The following is a 27,669-nucleotide window of genomic DNA, read 5'->3' on the forward strand; positions in this document are numbered from 1 at the left end:
GCCTGACCCGACACAGGCTTGCCAACAGCCCGAGAGAGACAAGACGTGCTCAGCATCCTTCCCTGCAGGCAACTTGATTTCTTTCATTTTTTTTTTAAAAGGAGAACCAAAGAAAAAGCAAGATCATCATTTACTGATTCACTTTCCAAAATGGACACAAATGGCCAGGTTATGCTGGGCCACGGCCAGCAGCCTGGAGCTTCCTCTGGGTCTCCCCGTCAGTGCAGGGCCCCAAGCACGTGGGTCTCCTCTGCTCTCCCGGGTGCATTAGCAGGAAGCGGGATGGGAAGTGGAGCAGCCAGGACTCCAACCAGTGGCCTGGGATGCTGGTGCTGCAGGTGGCAGGTTTACCTGCTATGCCACAATCCTTGCCTAACCACTTTAATTTCAACTCACGGTGATTCTGCCTGAGGTGATGACCCACACACACCAGAGACAGGGGCCCCTTCTGGTGAAGACCCCATGTGGCTGCTTCTGTCTTCCTTTCAACTTTGAACCTGTGTACGTGACCCAGATGGCCACATGCCGCACACGCACCTTGTGGTGGAGGTGGAGGAGACGGAGGTGGCAGCTGCGGTGGTGGTGGTGGTGGTGGTGGTGGTGGCGGCTGGCCCGCTGCTTGTGTCGGTTGTGCTGGGAGGGGGTGGAGGTGTGGTCCCAGGAGGCGGTGGGGCTGTAGTCGTCACTCCAGGGGAGCTGGACACGGTCACACCGGCGGGAAGGGTGCTATAGTAAGTGGTCACGTCAATCCCGGGCGGAGGTGGGGCCAGACAGTAGGTGCCATCCGGTAACATGTAGTAGCTGTAATACATGGCTGCCACCGTAGCTGTGAAAGGACACATTTTGGGGGAGTGAGAGTGGCAGGTGACAGACACGTGTACAAAGCGAGGACTCCACAAATCCTGCAGCACCTTTTCTTTTTCTACCACGGAAAGGCTGCTCCTGGGACAGACCCTGGCAAAGCAAGGCCCACCAGGGACAGATGGCAGGTGACCACCCTGAGGACACGCAGAGAGCAGCCGGACATGAATTTCCTGGCCTGTCTCTGAGACCATCTGGGCTCGCAAGAGCATGGCTCCTCCCCTCACCCACTTGGTACTGTGGGCACCTATGTTTCTCCCTCCATCCTTCATCCTGGCCCGCTTCCCAGGATGCAGCCTGACTTGAGAACTGCTGATGCCACTCTGGCTACTCAGCGATTACCTCAGGCACTGTGATGTACAGCGGTTCCTCACAGACACACACGCACACACACCACCTGCAGGACATGCTCCTCAGTGAGACACCACATACAACCCCGTAGGAAAGCAGTCCACTGTCCCATCAGTCCTGTATCAACTGGGACCAGAGGCACTGTGGTGTGTGGGTTAAGCCACTGTCTGATATGCTGGCAACCCATACGGGTGCTGGTTCGAGGCTCTGTTGCTTCATTTCCCATTCAGCTCTGCTAACAGCCTGGGACACCAGCAGCAGATGGCCAAGAATGTTGGGCCCTAAACTCAGGTGGGAGAGGCAGAGGAAGCTCCTGGCCATTGCGGCCATTTGGGGAGTCGACCAGGAAGAAAAAAAAAAAAACAACTCTGTCTCCCGCTGTCTGTAACACTGTCAGGTCCTACAGGGTGGGCATGCGTGCACCCAGCGAAGCCACCGCCTGTGCCGCTCGCGTGCACCCACTGCCAGTGCTACTGACCTAGAGGAGGCACCAGGTCAAGTCCAACTCAGCCTCCTAACCCTAACCCTAACGTTTCTGGGCAGGCAGTGGAGGATGGCCGAGACACTTGTGTGAACCAAGATGCTGACAGCTCCTTGCTTTGGCACTGTGGTCATTTGGCGAGCACAAAAGCAGATGGAAGATTTCTCTCTTTCTCACACTTTCAAAAATAAATACAATCTCTTTAAAAATCCTGAAAGTTCATTTTTTTGGTAAAATGCTCAAAATTAGCAAAAATCACAAAAGATTCAATGAAGTAATTAAGAATTCTTAGTAGCAGTTCTGCTGTAGACAAAGCGGCTGGTTCTACCAGAAAGATACTTCTAATTGGAAATTTTATTTCCATTTTCAACTGATTTACACTTCAGTTTTTTTAAAGCTTTAGTTATTTTTATTTGAAAGGCAGATTTAGAGAGAGGAGGGAAGGGGGAGGGAAAGAGGGAGGGAGGGAGGGAGGGAGGGAGGGAAGGGGGAGGGAAAGAGGGAGGGAGGGAAGGGGGGGAGGGAGGGAGGGAGGGAGGGAGGGAGGGAAGGGGGAGGGAGGGAGGGAGGGAGGGAGGGAGGGAAGACATGAATGAATTCTCCACCTGCTAGTCCCGTCTCCAAACGGCCACAATGCCAGAGCTTGAACTGGTCCAAAGAGAAGCTAGGAGCTTCTTCCAGGTCTCCCATGCGGCTGTAAGGGCCCCAAGGACTTGGAGTCATCCTCTACTGCTTCCTCAGGCCACCAGCAGGACTGGACGCCAAGCAGGGAGTCCAGTCAGCACCAACATGGACACTGGCAACATAGGTGGAGACTTACCCATGCCACCGCACCAGGCCCTAAAACAGGGGTATTTTTTTTCCTTTGTTTCTTTTTGAAACAAGAGTGGAAGCCCTCCATTGTCCATAATTTCCAATAATGCATGCGATGTAGAGAAAAGCAGTGATATAATGTTTCTCAAAAATGGGCCCTGCGCCACGGCTCAGCAGCGGAACCCTCCCCTTGCAAACACTGAGATGCCACACGGGCGCTGGTTTGTGTCCTGGCTGCTCCATTTCCCATCCAGGGCTCTGCTTACGGCCTGGGAAGACAGCACAGCAAGGCCCAAAGCCTTGGACCCAGAACCTAATGGAAGACACACAAGTGGCTCCTGGCTCCTGGCTCCCGGCTCTGGATCAGCTCAGCTCTGGTCATTGCAGCCACTTGGGGAAGGAACCAGAAGATGGAAGATCTTCCTGTCTTTCCTTTTCTATGTAAATCTGACGCGCTTTTCCAAGAAAAATAAAAAAATCTTAATTTTTTCCTAAAAACAGCTAAGGCTAGAAAGACCACAAGGTCTACAAGTGCTACGGATATATTTACAGCTACTAATGACTTATTTTTTTTTTTAAGATTTATTTATTGTTTTGGAAAGTCAGATTTACAGAAAGAAAGTTCTTTTGTCTGATTCACTCCCCAAATCGCTGAATGGCTGGAGCTGTATTGATCCGGAGTCAGGAGCCAGGAGTGTCTTCCGGGTCTCCCACAAGGTTGCAGGGTCCCAAGGCTTTGGGCTGTCCTCCACTGCTTTCCCACACAAGCAGGGAGCTGGATGGGAAGTGGAGCAGCCAGGACACGAATTGGTGGTGCACATATTAGATCCTGACGTATGTAAGGCGAGAACTTTAGCAACTAGGCTACTGCCCTGGGCCCCCACTTTTTTCCTGCTAAGATTCTTTTTTCTATTTATTTATTTTTTTAAAAGATTTATTATTATTGGAAAGCCGGATATACAGAGAGGAGGAGAGAGAGAGAGGAAGATCTTCCATCCGATGATTCACTCCCCAAGTGAACCGCAACGGGCCGGTGCGCGTCGATCCGAAGCCGGGAACCAGGAACCTCTTCCGGGTCTCCCACGCGGGTGCAGGGTCCCAATGCATTGGGCCGTCCTCGACTGCTTTCCCAGGCCACAAGCAGGGAGCTGGATGGGAAGTGGAGCTGCCGGGATTAGAACCGGCGTCCATATGGGATCCTGGGGTGTTCAAGGCGAGGACTTTAGCCGCTAGGCCACGCTGCCGGGCCCATTTTTTTCTTTTTCTTTTTAAAAATAATTATTACATGGTTGATCAGGGTGGAAACGGTCAAGGTTTAGGGAAAATTGGGTGAATTCGTTACTTCCAAATTTGTCATTTCTTGTTGTTCCTGGGGGGAGGGAAGAGACAAAGGGGAAACCCACTCATGACTTTTCAAATGTCCCAGGAGCCAGGGAAGAGGAACCTCCACCTCGTATCAACCGAGTCTCCACGTGGACATGTTCCGAGGGTTCCGGCCAAGTGGCTTGGATAGCTCTGACATGCTGATGTCACCAATCTGAGCATGGTGCCTTTATTTTAAAGGCAGAGTTACAGAGAGAGAAAACTTCCATCTGCTGGTTCACGCCTCAAATGCCAGACCTGGGCAGGTTCAAAACCAGGAGGCAGGAGCTTTTTTTGGGTCTTCTATGTGAGCACAGGAGACAAGAACTTGGGCCATCATCTGCTGCTTTCTCAGGCAAATCACAGGGAGTTAGATCAGAAATGGAGCAGCTGGGACTTGGCCGGTGCCAGGGGTGGAGGCTCAGCTTGCTACGCCACAGTGCCAGCCCCATGACTTACTTCTGATTAAGCATGTACCCATGAACTCCTCCAGTGCTCTCAATGCTTGTTCTAAATACTTGAGGTGGGATACATGGTCCCCACGTGCCCTCCAGTGTCTTGACAGGAAGACAGAGTGAAGCCTCAGAGAGCATGTATATGCTGGGGGTGGCGGTGGAATCTGGCCTCCCAGGAGGGCAGAGAGTTGGCCTGTCAACACTGCAATCCCAGCACTATCTGCTGATGAGATAGGGCTGTATCCGAGGAGTACAGGTACTCCTGTCCAAACCAGCATGGGGCTTGGCTTCCACTGGTGTGGGTGGGCTCGTGGGCTTGTAGGGGGCCTAGAGGATGGCGCTGCCGAGGGTGGGCCTGTGGGAGCGTGGGGGTACAGACATACAGGGCCTGGAAAATGATGCTGGTCTGGGCGGGCTTGTGTGGGCACGGGGGCAGACGCTCAGCACGGTACGCCACACGCACGTTTCTACCTCAGCGCTTCTGTTCGCCCGTAGCCTGTGCTCCTCACTGGGGTTGTGGGGGTGCCTGTGGGGCGGCATTGGATCCAAAGCGAGGTGGTGGGGTCCAGGCCTTGCTGGCTTCTGGAGCCCGGGTTCTGCCACAGCTCACACAAGAATGCAGATGCCCACACAGCCTGGGGAGCGCACAGGCATGGAAAACACTCACTTCTAACATGTCCCCGACGGCTGTGGCCTCCATGCTTCAGATGAGCAAGTTTCTGTGGACCAGCCCTTTGGGCAGAGGGCAGCAGCACAGCCGACGGCTTGCATGTGGCCATGGCCCTTCTTGAAGAGGTGAGGGCCATGCCTCACTTAGCGGGTTTAAGGTCAGTGCTCCCTGCCACCCAGCCTATGACCACGCCCACCCACAAAGGCCATCCTCGCCTGCAGCGCCACAGCAGACCATGGCTGCGGTTGTGTAGCTGGTATTTAAGACAAAAAAGATTTATTTACTTGACAGGTAGTGTTATGAGAGAGAAAGAGATCTTCCACTTTCTGGTTATTTCCTAAATGGCTGCAATGGTTGGGGTGGGTCAGGCCAAAGTGAGCAGCCTGGAACTCCAGCCATTCTCCCACGTGGGTGGCCATCCTCCACTGCTTTCTCAGCTCCATGGGGACTCCAATTAGAGCTCATGGGAGGTACCTGTGTGGTGGGCAGCAGGTTCACTAGCAGTGCCACAGTGCTGGCCCCACGAGCACCGGGAATTTCCTTTTTAAAGTGAGGACACCCTTTGTCTCCCACAAACGGAAGATTTATTTTTGAAAGAGTAAGTCGGGGTAGGTATGTGTGGCAGGGCGGCTGGAGAGCTTGCTTCTAACCCGAGGATCTGGCTGCAGCTTCTGACGCCAGCCTCCTGCCTGCAGATCCTGAAAGGCAGCAGGCGATGCTCCAGGACTTGGTTCCTGCCACCCAGCGTCAGTGAGGTTCAGCTCTGAGCACTGCGGGCATGTGGGCACCGAACCAGTGGTTGAGAGCTTTGCATTTCAAAATTCTAGTCAACAGAGAGCTCTTCCATCCAGTGGTCCATTCCCCAAATGGCTGCAGTGGCCAGGGCTGGGCCAGGCGGGAGGCAAGAGCCAGAGCTCCTCTGGGGTCTCCCAGGCTGTTGGCAGGAAGCTGGATCCTGAGTGGAGGAACTAGGATACAAACTGGCGCCCGTATGGGCTAATAGCACAGCAGGCAATGACTAATCATTATGGCAAACTTTCAAAGAAGCTGTTTGAAATGCTTTCTCAATTTGTATGAAAATGTTGAAAAATATTCTCCCAAGTATGAGAGTATCCTGAGTAAAAAAATCTGTCCTTAATCTCACCATTATGTGGCTTTTTTGTGTGTTCTCTTCATCTCTGCTTGCTGGTACAAGAAGGGCATCTCAGGGCACTGAGGACTGAAGCTCTGTCACCCTGTGGGCCTGACCTCCAATCTAGACCACGGGCCAGCCTGGAAATGAGCGTATACACACACACTTTGAGACCTCTGATTTAGAGTCCTTGATTTCTATTTAATATTCCACAGGCCTCTAGGAGGAGGGATCCAAGCCCGCTCCTGAGTGGGGACTGCCTCGTGGTCAGAGCTGGTGCGCAGAACGGCCACTTCCCACGCAGCTACTTGGCCGACAGACTAATGTCAGAATCCATAATGTGAACTTCTACAGTATCACCTTTTTGTTCAAAACACACCTCCCCCAAGGCTTTCCTATCACCGGACAACTGAGCCCCCTAAAACACACCACCATTTTTAGAGCTGGCAGGCTCCCGAGCAGGATTCAGCTGCCCAGAGTTGGGAATCAGGTTGTCTTCACACCTGAGCCCCGGAGACGTCGAAACTATCAGCTTGGCGCTGGCCTGTGGTATAGTACGTCAAGTCTCTGCCTGCAGTACTGGCATTCCACACAGGTACCGGTGTGAGTCTCAGCTGCTTCATTTCTAATCCACCTCCCTGCTAACGTGCCTGAGAAAGCAGTGGAAGACGGCCCAAGTGCTTGGGCCCCTGCATGCACATGGTAGACCTGGAAGCTTTAAGCCAGTCCAGATCCAACCATCTGCAGTCATTTGGGAAGGGAACCAATCGATGGAAATTCTCTGTAGCTGGGTGGTGGCGTATCAGGGTAATCCTCTGTGGAAGCAGTATCCCACACGGGCATCGGTCTGTGTCCTAGACGCTCAACTTCCCATCCAGCTCCCTGTTGACTGCTGGGAAAGCATCAGAGGCTGGTCAAAGTCCTTGGAACCCTGCATCTACATGGGAGAACTGAAAAACTTCTGGCTCCACATTGGCTTAGTTCTGGCTGTTGCAGTTGTTTTGGGAGGGAACCAGCGGATGGAAGACTTTTCTCTGCATCTTTCTTTCATTCTCTGTAAAACTGGCCTTTCACATACAAATAAATAAATAAATATTAAAAATAAAAAACAAGGGCCCAGTGCAGTAGCCTAGTGGTTAAAGTCCTTGCCTTGCACACACTGGGATCCCATTTGGGTGCTGGTTCATGACCCAGCTGCCCCACTTCCCATCCAGCTCCTGCTCGTGGCCTGGGAAAGCAGTCGGGGACGGCCAAACACCTTGGGACCCTGCACCCTTGTGGGAGACCTGGGAAAGGCTCCTAGCTCCTGGCTTCAGATCGGCTAAGCTAAGCTCTGGCTGTTGTGGCCACTTGGAGAGTGAATCAGAGGATGGAAGATCTTCCTCTCTGTATAGCTGACTTTCCAATAAAGATAAATCTTTCACTTATCGACATAACCCAGTACTAAGTGTTACTTAGTTAGGGTTCCAGTCCCCACGTTCCAGGGAAACTGCTGTCCTTGCACTGGCCGTAGGTAATTAAAAAAAAGTATTTTCTTTGGAAGTCGGAGCTTGAGAGAGAGAGAGAAGGTGAGACTGAGAAATCTAACTGTAGTTTCACCCCCGAAATGGTGGCAATGGTAAGAGCTGCAGGCCCAGGGCTGCTCCCCCATGGGTGCAGGAGCCCGAGGCTGTGGCCATCCTCTGCTGGAGCAGCAGCTCCCACGTGGGAGGACTAGTCAGCTATGCCAGGCGCCGCTCCCTCCCCAGGAAATCTCCAAGACTTCCCTACAGATTCTCTGCTTATTGTTGTCTTGGTAGGGCAGTGGTCCATCAGCCCTCTATAATAGAAAACATGTAAGGAAAAACAGAGTGCAACAAAAACAGGAGAAAAACAGCTCCAGCAGAAAACCAGCAGCAGCCATCGCCTCTTGGGACTCTCCTGCGCTGGTTCCAGCCCTCACAGGCTCCTGCAGTCTCCTGGGGTCCCAAGGATGTCCACCTCAGGTCCAGCACACGCTTCTGCCCCTGACCGCTGCACACAGACGGGCGTGGTGTCCCAGACACAGCCTCCTTGTCCCCTCAGCCCCCCATGACTGCTAAGGACTTCCTCCCACTCTCCCTGTCGTACAGTAAGACCTTTTCTAGAAATGGAGTTTGGAAAATAAAGCACCTTAAGGTCATGATTTTCAAAAAGAAAATGCCGTAAGCAACAGAAAAAAAGCACATTTAAAAAACTGGGATAGAAGAAAAAAAGGTCACATGAAACACCTTCACTTAAGCTATTTATAGAAAAGCCTTTTTTTTAAAACATTGCTCTAACACAGTGGGCAGCGTTTGGCATCACCGCCTCCCCCACAGTTCACTTGATCTATGTGTTTTTCTGCAAGGACTTATAACTAGCAACAGAAAACTAAGCAATACAAAATACAGAGCAGGACAGAGTTCTGTCAGGAAACAGTTCGGTTTACGCGCTTACACGTAAGGGGCTCTTAGGAAAGAATTCTTTTAAGATGCAGATAGATGCTTTTCTACCCCGCCAGAGGTTGTCCCAAGCAGCCTCTCCAGCGACAGGGGAAGACAGCAAGGCTGGCGGCCCTGGCACCTGCCCCGGGAACACAGAGCACGCAGACAGAGCAGGCTGGCGGCCCTGGCACCTGCCCCGGAACGCAGAGCACGCAGACAGAGCAGGCTGGAGCCCGCACCATGAAGAAGGAACACAGAGCACTAGCTGACTTTCAAACAAGCATCACGTAACCATGGGTGTGCCCTGGGACACTCACAAGTCACACTGCCAAATTCCAGCAGCACAAGCAGGTGACGTCAGCCGCTCCTGCTGCTGTTTTCCACTCATGCTGCAACACAGGAACACAGGGCACTTCCCCCCACGTGCAATCAGATGGCTAGTGGACTTCCCCGCCTCCCTCAGGAGCGCCAGCCTGTGGGACTCCTTCAAAGAGAGCTCACTCACAGGCAGGTGCTGTAGTGTTCTTCCTTCTGCGCTCGCAGCTGTACTGCTAATGTGCCCCAACTGGACACACGGAGTCACAGCAACACTCACCCTCACTGGGTGTTAGGGGCTGCGCTGCCTGGTTGCTACTGCTCCATGGGGCCAGGCTCTGAAGGCAGCAGGGAAAACGCCTACTGACAGATGAGCTTTAAAACCAGCTATGGCTGTTCTTACCTGCGTAAAGCTTTAAAGATGTAATCATTTTTCTCGGGAATGCAGATCAGATTTATGGAGAGGAGATAGAAAGATCTTCTATCTGCTGGCTCACTCCCCAAATGGCTGCAATGGCCAGAGATGAGCTCACCTGAAGCCCAGGAGCCTCTTCCAGATCTCTCATGCGGGTGCAGGGTTCCAAAGATTTGGGCTGTCCTCCACTGCTTTCCCAGGCCACAAGCAGGGAGCTGGCTGGGAAGTGGGGCAGCCAGGACACCAAGCGGTGGCCTTATGGGATCCCAGTGCTTGCAAGGTGAGGATTTAGCCACTGAGCCATCACTTAGGGCCTGACCTTTCCCTTTCGAGGGTAGAAGTTGCTTACATGCAAAAGACATTTCTCCATTAATTGCTGTGCTGGCTCAAATGCATGATTTCCACCCTGCTGAAGCAGCCTTACGTCCCCAAGCACTGGAGAAGGGCGTGTGCTCTGCGAAACCTTCCTAGGTGGTGCCAGTCTGGGCTCCAAGACTGTACGATGCATGCCAGCCTTAGTCCTTAAGTTACTTGGAAGCCGGGAGGTTGACGGGAAGACCAAGAACATGCTGATGGCCTGACTAGCAGAGAGCTTAGAGATGGTGAAGGCTGCCTGGCTTCTCCATTCCTGAAACGGGCCTCCCCAGCTCTGCCTTAGCCCAGTGGGGGCACTAGCCAGGGTACCCTGCTTCTCCAGGCCTTGATCGCCAGTGTATGCAATTAAGATGCTAATTTAAATAGAAAGTGCACTTGGTTATATTCTGAATGGAAACTCTGAAGGCAGTTATTCTTTAAACATTTCAGAGTGTACACTTGGGGAGGATCCAGAGGAACAATGAAGCTGAGGCAGCTGGGGGCGGAGGGGAGGTACTGAACAAAATCCTAAGAATCTGAAAAATGTGTGAACAGACACAGTAAGCACTCTCGCTGTGGCACAGCTAGTAAGGCCACTGCCTGCGGTGCCGGTATCCCACGTAGACGCCAGTTCCAGTCTCGGCTGCTCCACTTCTAATTCAGCTTCATGCTAGCATGTTCAAGAAAGCAACAAAGGATTGCCCACATGCTTGGGCCCTTACAACCACATGGGAGACCCCAAAGCAGAAACTAGTTCCTGGCTTCAGACCAGACCAGGGCAGGCCACTGTACTCATTTGGGAAGTGAACCAGTGGATGGAAGATCTCAAATCAACCAATCTTAAAAAACAACGGGCTCTCGTCCTTGACTGGGCATTAAAATGTGTATTACAATGGCAGTTACTTCTTTCTTTTTCTTTTGATTAGAAAGGCAGAGTCACAGAGAGATAAGAAACAGAGGAGGGGAGAGAAAACATACTTCTATCTGCCGGGTCACCCGACAGCAGCCACAGCCGGATCTGAGCCGGTCCCAGGATGGGTGCAGGAGTCAAAGCCCTGGGCACACTGTCCTCTGCCCAGACGCATTAGCAGAAAGCTGGTTTGGAAGTGAAAGTAGCCAGGATTCAAACCGGCACTCCAGGATCGGTAGTGTGGCGTCTGAAGCAGCAGCTTCCCGTCACTCCACCAGCGCACCTGCAGCCTAAATGTGCTGTGGGGTGAGGCGTCCATGGTTCTCACAGGAGCCACAGCTGACAAGGCAGAGGCCTGGGCCCCAGGGACTTTCTGGGAAGTGAGCTGAACGCCCAGCACAGTGGGAGTGGAAGGTTCCACCCGATGTTTTAAAGCAATTGGCACTTCCATCTGACCTTTCCAAAGCAGGTAGCTTCATGTGTTTTCTCCCTGAGATTGCACGTGTTCACACAAATTTTGGCTAAATATGTAAGTTTACACTGGAAAAGATAGAGAAAAATGCTATTGGAAGCAAAAAGTCGCAGCCTTCTCAGTGGGCCCAGCTCCCTAGTGTCTGTTGTGGACCAGTTAGCCAGCTGACCCACCACTGCCAGCCAGGGAAGCCTGGCTCTGGGTGACCTGGGTCGGCTCGAGCTACAACTCCTTGCCATGTCCTTGTCACTAGGACGTCAGGCGCCAGCTGTGCCCACAGCCCTCCCCTGGCATGACATGGCCTTATCTGTGAACGCCACTTGAATGCTGGGTAACTGCCGATTCCTTTTCCCACTGAGCCAGCCCTCGCGGAATAAGGGTGCGGTGGACACGGCCTTGGCGTTCCAGGAAGGGCAGCACCCCAGGGCTGTCGGTGTGCAGACACAGCCAGGTGCTCTGAAGTGAGGAGAGGCCTGCGCCAGGGAGCTCCTGCCTAGGAAGAGGGGAGGTGCAGCTACGGCAGCCACTTCTCTGAGACCCTAACCAGCACTCTGTCGGCTCACGCTCCCACGCCCACCAGAGCCAGAGCCACAGACAAAGCTAGGCCTGGACAGAGGCAGCGGGAATCCAGCTCCCTGAGCCATCACAGCTGCTTCCCGGGGCTGAAGCTGGGAACGGAAGCCAGCGCTCGGTGGGCCTCTTAACCAACACGCAAACAAAGCATCCCCTTCTCCAAGAGGACGCACAGTCTTTCTGAGCAAGGCCTCTGCTAGCCAAATTCCCACTTCTCTTGAGAACCCAAAGTGTAAGCTTTTATTCTTTACTCCACAGAGCCCAATCCCCAACGTAGGAGCTGTGAACAACCAGAAGGCAGATGGCAGGCTTTGGGAAGGGCAGCCCCAGCGATGGGTCGCTCCCTATGCAGAGAATCCCAGTGCCACTTGGCCAGGATGCGTTCTGTCCTTCCTGCTGCACTGCCCTGGGGCAGGAGGCCAAGCCTGTCTAGCAGTCACTCAGCTGAGGTCCCGCCCCTGGGGGGGGTCAGCACTCCTGGGTGCTCCTATGGGGTACTGTTTGTTTCCAGGAGGCCAGGTCCATCACCCAGGGCACACACATGCCTTTGAACATGAGGCCATCCTCTGGGGAGCATCTGTGCCAAGGTGGGGGTTGGCAGGTGCCCCTCCACACCTGACTGGAGGATGATCTGCCAAGGGCGGGATGGGCCTCCCCTCCCCAGAACACGAGCTGGCCACGAGCCCCCCGGAGCACTGTGTGAAGAAACCTCTTGGGAGCATGCTGAGGGAGTGTGAGGCTGCCCCTGCCTGAGCTTACGGCAAGCAGCAGACGGGGTACACACAGGCTCTTGGGGCTCCCAGAGGACACTGTAACGCCACAGGCTCTCTCCCTGACACCCCACCCTTCCATGGCGCGGGACTGAGCACCGAGACTCTCAATGCTGCAGGTTCGCCACTTGCTCCATGGGAAATGAGACACGGCTCAAAGACGACTCGCAGAGGACAGGTGAGGCCTCAGCCCAGGAAGGCGTCCCCACCTGCAGGTGCTTCAGGCATACGTCCCCCTGGTATGTCTCGTTGCCTGCTGGCATTTGCAGCTGCGGGCGTCCACTCCTTGGTGCTTCCAACCATGCTTTCCACCTCTAGTATGACTTCTCCGTTCTCAGAGCACCTGCCTGGCCACCTCCTGAGAGGTTTCTTCACATGGTGTTCATTGAGAACTCGTGGCCACCAACCTCATAAAGTATAGCAACAATGCCCACTCAGAAAAATTTGGAAAATAAAGAAAAATATGCAGGGGACAATATGGTGGCGTGGTGAGTTACACTGTTGCCTGTGACACCAGCATCCAACAGGAGCACCTGTTCAGGTCCCAGCTGCTCTGCTTCTGGTCCAGCTCCCTGTGAAGGAGTCTGACTCAACAGCCTGAGGGCACAGGTCTCGGAATCCACCCTCTCCAGCTGAAAACAGCTGCCATCCATCCATCGCAGGACCTGGACAGCTTAACCCCAAACAGACGAACCCAGAAGACATGAACCACAGCACAGGCACACTAAAATTAAACTCACACCTGTGAGTTTAAACGGCACCATATCAGCATCACTCAGCCGGCCATGTGGCCCATGGACTCTGTGATGGCACAGCTATCAGCCTCCCCCACCAGAGCTGGGACCAGTCACGGGACCCCAGGTGCAAAGCCCCAAGGGCAGAATCAAGAGTGATTTGGCACGGCTGGTGTAACAACTCAATTACTTAATCTCCACCTGCAAGTGCCAGCATCCCATACGGGTGTCAGTTCGTGTCTTCCTGCTAACAGCCTGAGAAAGCAGTCGAGGAGGCCCAAACCCTTGGGACCCTGCACCCGCAAGGGAGACCCGGAGGAGGCTCCCGGCTTCGCAGAAGCTCAGCACTGGCCGTTACAGCTCCTGGGCACAGAATCAGTGGAAGACCTTCTCTCTCCATCTCTCCTTCTTTCTGTAAATCTTCCAAACAAAATAAATCTTAGGGAAACAAAAAGTTGGTTGGCACGAGTCACTCCAAGGTTGGCAGTGGCCGTGGACATGGTGGGGCTGCACCCTGTTGGACACAGTGAGGGAACGCCACCTCAGCCCACAGACCGCGGATCTGAGCACGGGGCGTCCTCTGACTCCATAAGGTTTCCCTGGGACTCGGATCTCGAGTTCCAGCTCCTGGATCTCCTAGGACACTGGAGTCAGGCCACCTTCCCGAACGTCCCCAGGCAGACAGCTGTGTTGGTGGCCCCCAGTGCTGCTCACTGAGTAGGCTCTGGGGAGTGGGCTCAGTGCTCTGATTCTCAGGGCTGACACAGGAACACACATCTAAGACCTGTTAAGGCTACCTGTCAGCTATGCTCAGTTCCCACAAAACCCGGCCAGGCCTGCATGCCTGTGGTTATATGCCTACCACGCACCCTGTGTACAGCGGAGGAGGACTTCAAATCCACTGATGTTCTGAGAGCAGGTGGTGTCTACCCACTGAGCTCCCAGCTGGAGCACTTCCTGTCAGGAAACCGCAATCTTGACTTTCCCTGGGCTCTAGGAAAGTGAGGCTGCCCAGCCCCTCTGGCCTCCTCCTGCTCCTCACAGCATGACGGCTGCCCAGCCCATCCGGCCTCCTCCTCACAGCAGTGAGCAGTTGGAAAGATGAATTCTGCAGTGCACACCCGCTGCCCTGAACCACACAGGGTGGCATGTCCTGTTACAGTGGCCACAGCCTCTGCAGAGCCGGGCATCCTCCAGTACCACCAAGGCCAGTCCTCTGCCACAGAATGTCCTCTCCTTCACAACAGTGTGGGGTTGTGCAGACACGACAGACTTGGACCCGATCTGCAGTGGAGGTCGGCTGGGCAGAGCCCTGGGGAGTGCTGCCTGGGGTGGTACTCATGCCATGTACCCTCCACGGGACCCACCCACCCATCAGGGCAAGTCTGACGCAGCAGAGGTGACTTGCCCATCAGAGAAGTTACTAAGTTCTTAGGGAAGAGGGTCCTTTGGGGAGGGACGTGCAGAACGTCCCCTCAAGGAACATCAATATCATGTCAGTCTGTGTCAGTGCTCGAAGGGGAAGCTTCAAGAACAGTCAGTAGGTTTAACAGAAGCTTGTCCTCTGCTCAGGCCTGACAGACCAGCCATGAAGCTAGCCACATCTGCCCAGGAAGCTCATGCAACAGACACATCCCTGCTCTCACTCGATACTTGACCTGAGTAACGTAACTAAACGAAGACTCGACCCTGATCAAAGTCACCTTAAAATCTCCTGAATACAACTTCAAGATTAACCTTCAGTTAGGGGTCAGCATGATGGCTCAACTGCCTAATCCTCTACCTCCAAGTGCCAGCATCCCATACGGTCGCTGACTGTGTCTGGGCTGCTCCACTTCCCATTTAGCTCCCTGCTTGTGGTCTGGGAGAGGACGGCCCAAAGCCTTGGGACCCTGCACCTGTTTGGGAGACCCAGAAGAGGCTCCTGGCTCAGGATTGGCTCAGCTTCAGCTGTAGGGGCCCGTAGGGGAGTGAACCAGTAGAAGGAAGATCTTCATCTGTCTCTCCTTCTCTCTGTAAATCTGCCTTTTCAATAAAAATAAATCTCAAAAAAGAACTTCCCTACAATTAATGCAATCTGGATGTAATTAAAAAGCCCGAAGAATGGCAGTCAGTAAGAAGAAACATCACCATGCCCACTCTACCTGGCCCTCTGCGTGACCCACCGAATGCAAGCAGACACTTGGGTCATGGCTCCCTAAGCCACACCACATGAAGTATTGTGCGTGATGCCAACATGACCGAAAGCTCCTGGGAACAAGCAAGTTCTACACAAACACTACCCCATTTTCTATCAGGGACTTGAGCAGGTACAGATTGGCCACCTGTGTCCTCAGGGACCGTTGTCCATTCAGATAACACCTTTGTAGCTCTCAGGCCTCCCTGACTGCACCTGTCAGCAGCAGGTGGTCCTGCGACGTTCATAGCACATGGCCTGCAGCCCATGCCCCCTAGCATGACTCTCCTGCCCTTCAAACAGCAGCCCGTGTCCCATGGCAGCCTCACTGCTGGAGCCAGGGCAGGAGGTCACTGTGTATGGCTTCTGACATCTTAAAGCAGCAGCTGCCTCCAACACCTACTAGTGGGCACTGCCCTCCTTCCTGCTCCTTCCCAGGGTGCAGCGTTGGTGCTGCCGTGGGGTCAGGAGGACAATGAAGAGGGGCAGCCCCACAGCAGGAGGCACTCCTGGATGCAGCAGACGCAGGTCAGAATGCATAGTAAGTACTCACAATCCGTCGTGTACTCCACCTGGGAGGGCTGCCCAGCGGCACCATCTGTCGTGTGTGGGGTGGGGGCAGAGCTGTCGGCTTGTGCCTTGCGGACCAGCGCTGCCAGGGGGTGATCTGGGTCCACCACCTTCAGGGGCTGGAGACAGAGAAGACGCATGTCAGCACATGCTCTGTCTGAACCACAGGACCCTCCTGCTATAAAAGACACAGCCAACGTCATTTGTTTAAGCTTAACTTTCATCAATTTATTACTTTAAAGAACTCATTTGTGAGGCAGACAGACAGGTGACAAGAGAAACAGATGGGGGAATGCAGCTGGGAGACGTGCAGTCAGGGGCCAGCAGGTGTGAGAGCAGGAGCTCAGGTGGGAGACACGCAGGTGTGAGAGCAGGAGCTCAGTTGTTACTTCGGACTGGCTCAGCTCTGGTGACCACAGCCATTTTGGGAGCGAACAATGGCTGAAGAGCTTTCTGTAAAGCTGTGTTTCCAATAAAAATAAATACTAAAAAACAAAAACAAAACAAAACAAAGAAAAATCCTGACCTTCAAATTAATGAATCTGAAACTAAGAAACGGGCTGGCACTGTGGCAGGGAACCCAAGCTGCTGCCTGTGTGGTGCTGGCAGCCCTTAAGGGCACTAGTTCGAGTCACTGGTTGCTCCACTTTGAGTCTAGCTCCCTGTTTACAGCCTTGGAAGGCAACAGAGGATGGCTTAAATCCTTGAGCCGCTGCACTCAAATAGAAAACCCAGAAGCTCCAGGTTCCTGGCTTCACACCAGCTCTGCTCTGGGCCACTGCGACATTTAGGGAATGGACTAATAGATGGAAGATCTCTCATCCTGCCTTTCCTTTTTTCTGTAGCTCTGCCTTTCAAATAAAAATAAATCTAAATAAATAAATAAGTAACTGGCAGTCATCTAGGGCCAATGTTATAGCAAAGTGGGTGATGCCAGCATTCTGCACGGGTGCTGGTTCCTGCACCTGCTGTTCCACTTTGTCATGGCTCCCTGATAATGGCCAAGAAAAAACGGTTAAGACGGCCTAGGTGTTTGGGGCCCTGCACGTACATGGGAGACCTATTCAGGTCCTGGTTTTGACCTGACTCACACTGTCGTTGTGGTCATCTGGGAAGTCAATCAGTGACCGGAAGATAGCTTTCTCTCCACCTGGACACTGGTTTGAGGCCCAGCTGCTCCACTTCCAGTCAGCACCCTGTGAATGAGCCTGACAACGCAGCAGGAAGTGGCCCCAGGCTCCTGCTCTGGCTGCTGCAGCCATCTGGGCAGTGAATCAGCAGATGGAAGATTTGGGTCTCTCTTCCTCTCTATAAATATGCCTTTCAAATAAACATTTTAAAAAATAAGTAAATCTTAAAAAACAAACAAAAAAAAACCCACCTCCACTCTGGGTGCCAGTATTGCCACTGTTGGCGACTATGTGCCTGAGAAGACAGTGGGGGGCGGCCGAGCAGGTGGGCCCTGCCCCCCCGAGAGGACAGTGGGGGATGGCCGAGCAGGTGGGCCCCGTCAGTCATGTGAGACCAGGACGGGATTCTTGGCTCCTGGCTTTAGCCTGGCCCTGGCTTCAATGCTATGGTCATCTGAGGTATGAACAGTAGTTGGAAGATCTCCCTCTTCTCCCTCTCTCTGCCTCTTGCTCTAGCACTCTTCCAAATAAACCAAGACACTGGGGGGAGGGAAGCCAAGAAAAGGGCCTGGTACTCGGTCTGTGCCTCCCATGCCAGAGGCACCTGGGCTTGCCCTGCCGCCTCCCACGCTGCACTGGGGGAAGATCCAGCTGAGAGCTGGAGGTGAGACTGAACTCGCACACTCGGATGTGGGGTGTGGCCATCTCACCCCCTAGACCTAGTGTCTGCCCCAACATTCTGTTTATTCCAAATCTCCTGGGGATACAAATCTAATAAAGTAAATATAATTTGTTCATACAATTTACAACAGATAAATTTGAAATAAAAGAAGCAAAGTTATCTGCCCCCAAGTAAAAATAAAAATTGCGTACAATACACCTTAATGAAAACCAGTAAGACAGAAAATAAACAGAGCTGTAACATGAGATGAAATGCTCAGTGTGGAAGTCTTCTAAGGCACAAAGAGTACAGTGCAACAGGATATAACCTTCACCAGCTCCTCCAGGCGGTCACACTTTCTGGAGGCAAAGAGGGATGGGTGCAGGTAGTTCCCATCTTCCCCGTCATCCTCCTCATTGTCAGAGTCGGTGCCTGATTCTGAAATCAAAGTCACAGATCAGCATTTTGGTGTACAGCAAGGATAAGACACACATCAATTACAGAGCATGAAGGCAGATCTGTGTCTATTCCTGTCTGGGTTATCTGCCCCAAACCTCCTTCGAGAGAACTCCCTGATCCCCAAGTGCAGACAGGCACAGGAGCCCCTCCACAGCAGAAGCAGACCCAGGGAGCAGAGCGCACCAGGGAACACCCCCACTCCACACCGCAGTGCCCGAGTCCTGACTCAGCTCCCCGCTCAAGGACACTGGTTCCAGTGCTCGCTCCCTGCCATTCACAGGGGTCCTGGACGGAGCTCTGGCCGGACTCAGCTGCTGTAGGCATTTGGGCAGTGAACCAGCCAAAGGGCGATCTCTGTCTCTCTGCCTTTCAAATGAGTAAAATAAAATTTAAAGAGAGCAAGCAAGAGACAGATTTATCTCCAAATGTTATTCAAAATATAGGGAAATGCCCTTTGCAGTAAGAATTCCAAACAAAGGCCCTTAACAAAAATAATAGTATTAGGTAAATCCCACTGAAGTGAGCCCTTTCACACTTGTGGGTATGGATAATTTAAGACCCAGGCCTGGGTGTGCAGGAGAGCCCTGCATCCCGGCAGAGGAGTCCTGATGAGGCAGATGACCTGTTGGGATGCTGAGCAACCACAACAAAGATCCCAAAGTTCTGACAGCATCAATACTTGATGTTACTTCAGAATGCCAGCCAAGAACTTCACGCACATGTACTGGCAGGGTCTGGGGCTACCTCCCAGCTGCAGACCTTTAAGGATGGGGGTCTCTAGGTTTCCTCAACAGCTCCCACCAGCCACAGCCCCCGTACAATAGGGTCACATACTTTTCCCCTCTTCACCCTTGCTCTCCGCCAGCACTGAGTAGCGCCCTTCTTTCATGGCCTTCTGGATGAATCTGTAGTAGGGGTTGAGGTAGTGGTCGAAGCGCAGAAAGTCGAACTGAGAGTTCCGCGCCTGCCTGGCTTTCAGCATTATCTCAAACTGTGCCCCTTGCCTGCACACAAAGTTGGCAGTGCGCTCGATGATGGCATGCATTTTGGCTGTCGGAGGCTGTGAAGAAAACACACCACAGACATGTTAGCAGGCCTCCTTTCCCACTGGCCATCAGATGTAACTAAAAGAGACACACAGTCTGGTCTCACTGTCCATTTCGGAGCTGAGAGACACACCCACCAACAGCCTGGGACTGTTACTGGGGATGGGAGACCATGTGTCCCTAAACCTTGTGAGGACCCTGCTGGGGTCAAAACACACTGAGAGAGGGAAACCAGTCCACTTCTGGACGGAAGCCACGGGAGGCCATCTTTTTTGTACACACCAGCACCTTTCTACATACCAGTGGCCTTAACTCAGCACCAGGAGGCACATCACAAGGGGCTCGAGTGTTGAGACTGTGTGCAGGTCTGCATCCCCCCAGCAGCACTTTGGGGAGAGAAGTTTTAGGGTTTGGATGTTTCTCCTGGACCTGAGGACCATCTCTCTTTCCCAGCTCTCATTCTTGGAGGCCGTATCACCAATGCCAAGCATCTTTACTGCTGCACCTAAGCCCTCCCGGGAGCTCCAGCTCAGCAGCTTTCATTTAGAGTACGATTTCTGGCAAGGAAGGGCAAGGCTAGCGCCAGGGCAGGTCGCCTTGGGTGGCAAGTCCTTTGGTTGCCACCAGCCACCAAACCCTGCCCTGCCCTTCACTTTCTGCTTCAACTCAACCTGGGCATGCCTCGCTCAGGCAAGAATCTCTGTGGACCAGAAGCTAGAAGCCATCCATCCAAAATGCACTCAACGTCAACAAAGAAATTATGAGAAAATTACCCGCAAATTACTCTCATTAAAGAGGCTCAACTAAGAGTTCAAGATGTTCATTGTAATTTCAGGGCCTCATCCTTCATAAAGTAGAAATGGATTGATTCTCAAATTTAATGTTAGCACTAATAATACCCTCAACACCCCAAAAAGATAAAATTAACAACCTATTTACCAATTTTACTAACTAAAATTTTCTAATTTTCCCAATCAAAGGCCTGCTGTCAGTGGAAACATGGGTCCTTCCACAGATTTCCATTCACTGTGGCCAAACAGCAGACTCCATGTGAGCACCTCCCATCAGGAGGCCAGTGACCCTGCTCGTGACCAGGCCAACTCTCTGGGCCAGCATGTCCTCAAGACAAGGTCCACTTCACGAAACACGTTACCACAGTACCCTACAACCATAGCAGGCCCGCTCCCTTCTAACAGCCTGGGAAAGCAGAACACAACCCGAGGCCTTGGACCCCTGCACCCACATGGGGTCCTGGATGATGCAGGCTCAGCTTTAGCCTGGCACAGCCCTGACCACTGTGGCCACTTGGGGAGTGACCCAGTAGGTCGAAGATCGATCTGACTGAGCAAATGAAAGACTTTTCTCTCTCTCTAGTTTCAAATAAGCTATTTTAAAAAATAGCAATGGTACAGTGATCACATGAGAACAAGTATTCCAAGGTCTGTTATAAGAGTTGCGGAAGTGACAGAAAATGGCTAACTCCTCTTATTACTAAAATATGATGCACATTTTAAATAAATCCATTTCCACATAAGAATCATGGTCACTCCTACTACATGATATTTTAAAGATACAATAAACACACATAAATATGTGTCACAAAGGACTTCATTTTTAACATCTAAAACCAACAGGGAAGCCTTTCATTCATGAAAGCTCCCTGGATCCGAGCAGGTGCTAACGTCTCTTCTCCCCTTCCGAGTTCCACGGACAGAGTACGGACTAGTCACTTGGTGGACACTTCTACAGGTAGAAAACGTACATTGCTGGAAATTCCCCAAAGCTTCCAAGATGCGGGAGCTCAGCTGAAGCTGCTGCCTGCGATGCTAGCACCCTCATGGGCATTGGTTCAAGTTCCACTTGCCTTGTTACCAGGCAGCAGCTCTCTGCTAATGCATCTGGGAAGTAGCAGAAGACGGTCCAAGTGCCTGGACCCTGCTGCCCATGCCGGAGGCCAGGACGGAAGGCCAGGCCTCTGACCCAGCCTGGCCCAGCCCCGGTCGCTGCAGCCACATGGGAGGCAAGTCAGTAGAAGGAAGCTTGTTCACACTCACTCGCTCTCTCTCCCTCTTTAGAAAGAATCTCCAGGGCTTGGTGATAGCCGAGCAGCTGAAGTCTTTGCCTTGCTCGTGCTGGGATCTCATATGGGCACCGGTTCTAATCCCGGCAGCCCCGCTTCCCATCCAGCTCCCTGCCTGTAGCCTGTAGCCTGGGAAAGCAGTCGAGGATGGCCCAAAGCCTTGGGACCCTGCACCCACATGCATGGGAGAGCCGGAAGAAGCTCCTGGCTCCTGGTTTCAGATTGGCTCAGCTCCAGCCATTGCGGTCGCTTGGGGAGTGAACCATCGGACAGAAGATCTTCTCTGTCTCTCCTCCTCTCTGTAAATCTGGCTTTCCAGTAAAAATAATAAATCTTAAAAGAAAGAAAGAAACAAACAAACTAACTCCAAATGAGTCCAACAGCAGCGGCTAGGCTAGGCTGCAGCAGCCCAAGTACCCAGGCCATTAGCAGGGAGCTGGACTCAAAAGTTCAGCAGCAGGGACTCAAACCAGTGCCCACACTGAATGCCCATGCTGTAGATGGCAACCAACTCAATATAAAATACTGGCCTCAAAAAATAAACCTTGAAACAAGCAACCCCCCCAAAACAAACAAACAAACAAAAAACAAATTCCATGCAGTCAACATGAAATGCATCTTTTTAAACCATTAAAATAGGAGCAACTGTGGTTTTTTTCAGCTTAATCTGAATGGGTCTGTTATACAGAATAACTGCAGATATCACAAGCAGGAACCCTACACCAGGAAATAACAATTCTACAAACACTTGCAGCTTTGTCCCTTGAGAAGCTCAAGCTGGCATGCACACTGGGGAACTCCTCTAAGTCTGCACAAGCCACGGAAGCACCTTACTATATAGAGAACCCCGGGGAGCAGGGGGGCCTATGTGGCTGCCTAGGGAGGAATGTAATCTGGCTTGTTCCTCACATCCCAAGTCTCCTTATCAGGAAGGACAAGACGGGAGAGCCCTCTCAGGGTCAGCACTCCTGAGATTCAAAGTCTGGAGTGGCTCAACATGAGCCCCCAGTGCAAAAACCCCTTACAGCATCAAAAGACAGGGTTTTGGGGCCCGGCGGCGTGGAGTAGCGGCTACAGGTCCTGGCCTTGAACACGCCAGAATCCCGTATGGTCGCCGGTTCTAGTCCCGGTAGCTCCACTTCCCATCCAGCTCCCTGCTTGTGGCTTGGAAAAGCAGTTGAGGACGGCCCAAGGCCTTGGGACTCTGCACCCGTGTGGAAGACCTGGAGGAGGTTTCTGGCTCCTGGCTTCGGATCAGCATAACATCAGCCGTTGCGCTCACTTGGGGAGTGAATCATCGGATGGAAGATCTTCCTCTCTGTCTCTCCTCTGTATATCTGACTTTCCAAAAAAAACATATAAATCTTTAAAAAAAAAAAAAAAGAAGAAGAAAGACAGGGTTCTGGGTCCAGAGCAATGGCTCTGTGGCTAAATCCTTGCCTGCACATGCCAGAATCCTCTATGGGCATCAGCCCACGATCTCACTGCTCCACTTCCTGTCTAGCTCCCTGCCTGTGGCCTGGGAGAACAGTCAAGGATGACCCAAAACCTTGGGACCCTGCACCCGCATGGGAGACCTGGAAGAAGCTCCTGGCTCTTGGCTCCTGGCTTTGGATTGGCTCAGCTTTGGGGAGTGAACCAGTGGATGGAAGACCTTCCTATCTCTCCTTCTCTCTGTAAATCTGATTTTCCAATAAAAATAAATAAATTAAAAAGAAAAAGAGAGAGAGAAAGAAAGAAAGTTCCTTGTTACAAACAACTTCTAATCAAGACCTGAAGCAGCAGGTGGGCGGCGGCTGGCAAGTGGGGGATCCTGTGGGTAGTGCTGCCGGAGACGTTGCAGGGCCAAAGCAGGCAGAACCCCCAGAAACCCGGCCAGAAAGCCATACCCCTACGTGGCTAATGCCCACTGCCCAAGAAGCTGACTCCTCCCCGCGCTGGTCCACTCTGGAAGCCTGAAGCCAGGCCTCGAGCCCGCGGAGCACTGGACCCGTCATGCTGCTCTCACTCTCCCAGGACACTAGCCTCTGCTAGCCAACACACAAACACACATCAGTCACACCTGGAGAGGGAGACACCTACCAGCTCCACGTCAGACGGGACATTCAATCCCAAAGGGGCAATGAAAGGTTCTTCATTTTCCTCCAAATTTTCTGCCTCATTTTTTTCTGTAAATAAACGAAATACAAAACTTCAGGAATGCAGAGCCAGGTGCTGGCGTGTGCGCTTGTGGATGCCAATGTGAGAGGCACAATACCTGTGTGGCGGGGGACAACTGGACGCCAGGGGGCGGGGCAGCCTTCCCACTGGGCACTGCACACGGCCTCACTCGCCATCAGGTTATGAAAGCAAAATCATAGCTAGAACTTCTACTGTGAGCAATAAAGAAGAGCCCGCGCGTGACACAGCACGCTGAGCAGTCGCCCGTAAAGCCAGCATTCCATACGGGTGCCAGTTCAAGTCCTGGCTGTTTGACTTTCAACTCAGCTTCCAGCTCATGCACGTGGGAAAGCAGGAGGGGCTGGTCCCAGCGCTTGGGCCCCTGCAGCCACATGGGAGACCTGGATGAAGATGGGTTTTGGTATAGCCCAGCTCTGGCCACTGTGGCCTTTTTTGGGAGTGAACCAGCAAATGAAAAAGCTCTCCCTCTGTAACTGTCTTACAAATAAATAAAACAATGTTTGAAACACAACTAAGAAGAAAGGCAGAGGTTCAGCCTTGCCTGGCGGTGGAGGCCGTTCCCTGCCTCACACCACTGATACCAGCGTACCATGCCTTCCTGGCTCTCGATCCTGACCCTCACTTGCTGCCAATGTAGACCCTGGGAGGCAGCAGCGATGGCTCCCCTCAGCTCCTGCCCTCAGCCCTGGCTGCTGGAGGGATGTGGGGAGTGAACAGATAAGGGGCTCTCTTTCTCTCAGTGACCTTGGTGACAAAAAGAACCCATCAGCAGTGAGCAGCGCTGTGGCAGAGCAGTGACTGCAGTCCTCACAGATGTCCTGAGAGCAAACAGGACACCCTGCTGGGTAGGGGCCGGGCCACGCTGGCACTGGGACACACACCTCATTTGTTCCAGGCCCAGGCTGCGTGAACGCCTAGACTAAAACACTAAGCACCTCAGGCTGGGCCCTTCTCTCCACTTGCAAGCGTTCTTGATGAACATGTATGTTACAACAACTACTTCTGTGGATGTCTGAGAGTACGAGGCAAAGATAATCAATCCCCAAATAACCAATTCTCATCACTGAAGTGTAAAACACCTGGGATGGTCTGTGATGACTTTTCCACCAAAGTTAAACTGTTCTCTCTTGCACAATCAGGTGTACTTTTTCCATTTCTGTTTTCTCATGCAACAAAATGCCCAGCCCATGGTCTTTATAATGTCTGCAAAATCAGTTGGCCTGGCCCTGCCAAGGCAGCTGCAGGCATGACTGGAAATTCAGTAAACCTACAGCAGGTTAATTCTTAAACTGGTCATTCTGTGTGGTCCCAGAATCTCACAGAATATTCACACGATCCTTAGCTGGAAAGGTACCAGGTCTCTGTGCTATACAATTTAGTACATTTTGTAAATGTTGAATCCCCAGGTATCTAAATATATCTCAACAACTCAGATCATTAGCAATCTAAAGATAGGAAAATGTATAAAAAAAGAAAGTAAAAAACCACATTTTTACAGATTTCAACAGTTTTAGGCCTTTAAAAAAAAAAAGGCTGTTAAAGAAACAAATGCTGAAGGACCTGGCGTGCTGGCCTAGTGGCTGAAGTCCTCACCTCGAACGTGCTGATCCCATATGGGTGCTGGTTTTATCCCAGCAGCCCACTACCCATCCAGCTCCCTGCCTGTGTCCTGGGAAAGCAGTCAAGGATGGCCCAAAGCCTTGGGACCCTGCACCCGTGTGGGAGACCCGGAAGAGGCTTCAGATCAGCGCAGCATCAACCGTTGTGGCTGAGTGGGGAATGAATCATCAGATGGAAGATCCTCTCTGTCTCTCCTCCTCTCTGTATATCTGAATTTCCAATAAAAATAAATAAATCTTAAAAAAAGAAATGCTGAAGCTTTACCAGATCATAGAAGCCTCAGGAAAAAAACACAGGAGCACAGTTCTCCACAAAGGCCGCAGGGAGAATCTGAGGCACGTCCTGCCCAAGGAGGGACGGGCCATCACTGCTATCTACAGACTGCCCGAAGCTGCTCAGCTCCAGCCCAAAACCAGGAACAGGAGCGTCTTCTAGAACTCTTCCATGAGCGGCCAGGACCCAGAACTCAGAGCACTCTCCATGCTTTCCCAGACATCCTAGTCGGGAGCTACACTGGAACAAACCAGAGCCCATTGTGATGCCACTGCCAGCGGCAGCTTAACCTGACACCCCACCACTCCTAATATTCTTCTGCGGGGCAGCAGAAGAATATTAGGTTGTTCACAAAACAAAGATACTGCAACTGAGAGGGCTGTCTAGAATAAAAGCTAGGGTTTTTAAAGATATCAACATTTTGGGTTTAAAAAGTTTATCTTCATTTCCAGAAAAACCTTTAGCAGTACAGAATAGAAACCAACATGTAACAGACTCAAGATTCAATCTTTCCTTGCTTTGAACAAAGGATGTGTAACAGTGATGAAAATGTACACACTTGGGTGGGAGGGCAGACCAGGGCCCCAGTGGAGAGCAGCCGGCAGCAGCCAGGACAAGAAGGGGCTGCAGGAGGCAGGTACAAGCAGGGGCCAGCAGAGGCTCTGACCGGGCAGTGAACACAGGGCTGCCTGGCTCAGCTTCCTGCTGATACACCTGGGCAGCAAGGGCCATGGGTCAATCCTTGGGTTCCACATGGGGGACATGCAGATTGAGTTATGGGTTCCTGAATGTGGTTTGGCTTAACCTTGGCTGCTGCAGGCAGGAGAGGGAGGAACCAGAGTATAAAAGAATCCTTCTGTTGATGGGTCAGTATTTCTCGGCCTCTCAGATACAGATACAAAGTCATTTAAAAAATTGCTCCAGGCTGGTATGGTGGTTTCATGGCTAACCCTTCACTTTACAAGTGCCAGGACCCCACATGGGCGGGGGGGGGGGGAGGGTGTCATGTACTGGCTGCTCCACTTCCCACCCAACTCCTTGCCGGTGACTTGGGGAAGCATTCGAGAGCAGCCCAAAGCCTTGGGACCCTGCACCTACTTGGGAGACCTACAGGAGGTTCCTGGCTTCAGATCGGCTCAGTTCCAGCCGTTGGGGCCATTTGGGGAGTGAATCAGTGCTTCTCTCTGTAAATCTTATCTGCCTTTCCAATAAGAATAAGTAAACCTTAAAAAAAAAAAAAAAAAAAAAAGTGACCCTGCTCAATTCCATAAGGTTTTAAAATAGCAAAAACGGACAGAGTAAAGCCCTCCTGGCCAGGAATCTTTCTTCCTCTCCATCTATTATTTTGCTATTCCAACAGGGGTAGGGGACGGGACACTTGGAGAGCACCTGACCTCCCACAAACCTATGGGCATGTGTACCCTGTTTTACTGTATCAATCCAAGTCAAACACCACAGATTAAGCTCAAAGTCTCACAAGGCCCAATTTGCATCAGTAGTTAGCATATAAGGGCAAGTTCTGAGAAATAATTACAGAAAGGGTACCATTAAAAAAGAGAGCTTTAAAAAGAAAGTCATGAACACTAAACTAAATCACCCTGAAATGACAAGCCGCCAGTGATCACACAGGGACTGACAAGCCCCTCTGTAAATGCTGGGGGGGCGGGGCCTCTGGTGAATCCACCCAACCCTGCTGAGTCCACCATCAAACAAATGACCTGGGGGTTAAGGGTTACGATCCCTGACCCAGAATGTCCCAGAATTTGGGGAATCAACAGAATGGTTTCTTCTGAAGACTGCCACTATGAGTCTGGGGAAACAAAACGTATATTTATATATTTCAGTTCCTCATCCATAAAATAGTGACCATATTTATCCTTTCCTTCTGATTAAAAACAATGGATCCGCAGAAACAGAACAGTAAACTTCCTCCGGGACTAGGTAGGGGAGCTTTCTCTGGTCCTTGCCTGGTTCCAACTTTGGGTCCCCACCCTCTCTTGCAATCACTCCGGACACCCCTCAAAACAAACAAACAAACAAAAAAACAAATCTAGAATAGATAGAGAACAACAAGGAAAGCCTAGAATCAGACAGAAAATGGTCAGCATGGATGCACTTACACCTCACTAGGTGGGACACAAAGATTAGTTACTCCTCACTAGGGTATTGAAGATTTCTCTGCACACCCCTCCTAAAACTGTTCACCTAAACTGTTGACACATGTCTTGTTAGAGTTATAGAGTACCTGAAAAACAGCCAGGTTCAGCAAAATCATGCTTCAACGCTATAAACTGCTAAACACTAAAATTAAAATAGACACGAGACAGCTGAATAGTAATCTATAGCCATTTTAAGGTGTAT

General features: G+C 51.9%; 1 protein-coding gene across 5 annotated transcripts in view; it reads right to left on the reverse strand.

Moving 5' to 3' along the window:
- SFSWAP (splicing factor SWAP) overlaps positions 1-27,669 on the reverse strand; it is a 55,077-nt gene that overhangs the window by 23,132 nt on the left and 4,276 nt on the right. For all 5 annotated transcript variants that reach the window (XM_058656593.1, XM_058656596.1, XM_058656595.1 and 2 more), the window contains exons 4-8: positions 23,317-23,402; positions 18,943-19,168; positions 17,978-18,087; positions 15,842-15,977; positions 538-826 (exon numbers count right to left, since the gene is read on the reverse strand). In XM_058656593.1, coding sequence (XP_058512576.1) covers positions 538-826; positions 15,842-15,977; positions 17,978-18,087; positions 18,943-19,168; positions 23,317-23,402 — 847 coding nt within the window. The remainder of the gene's footprint in view (positions 1-537; positions 827-15,841; positions 15,978-17,977; positions 18,088-18,942; positions 19,169-23,316; positions 23,403-27,669) is intronic.

This window comes from Ochotona princeps, chromosome 29, assembly GCF_030435755.1.
Source record: "Ochotona princeps isolate mOchPri1 chromosome 29, mOchPri1.hap1, whole genome shotgun sequence".
Taxonomy (NCBI): Eukaryota; Metazoa; Chordata; class Mammalia; order Lagomorpha; family Ochotonidae; genus Ochotona; species Ochotona princeps.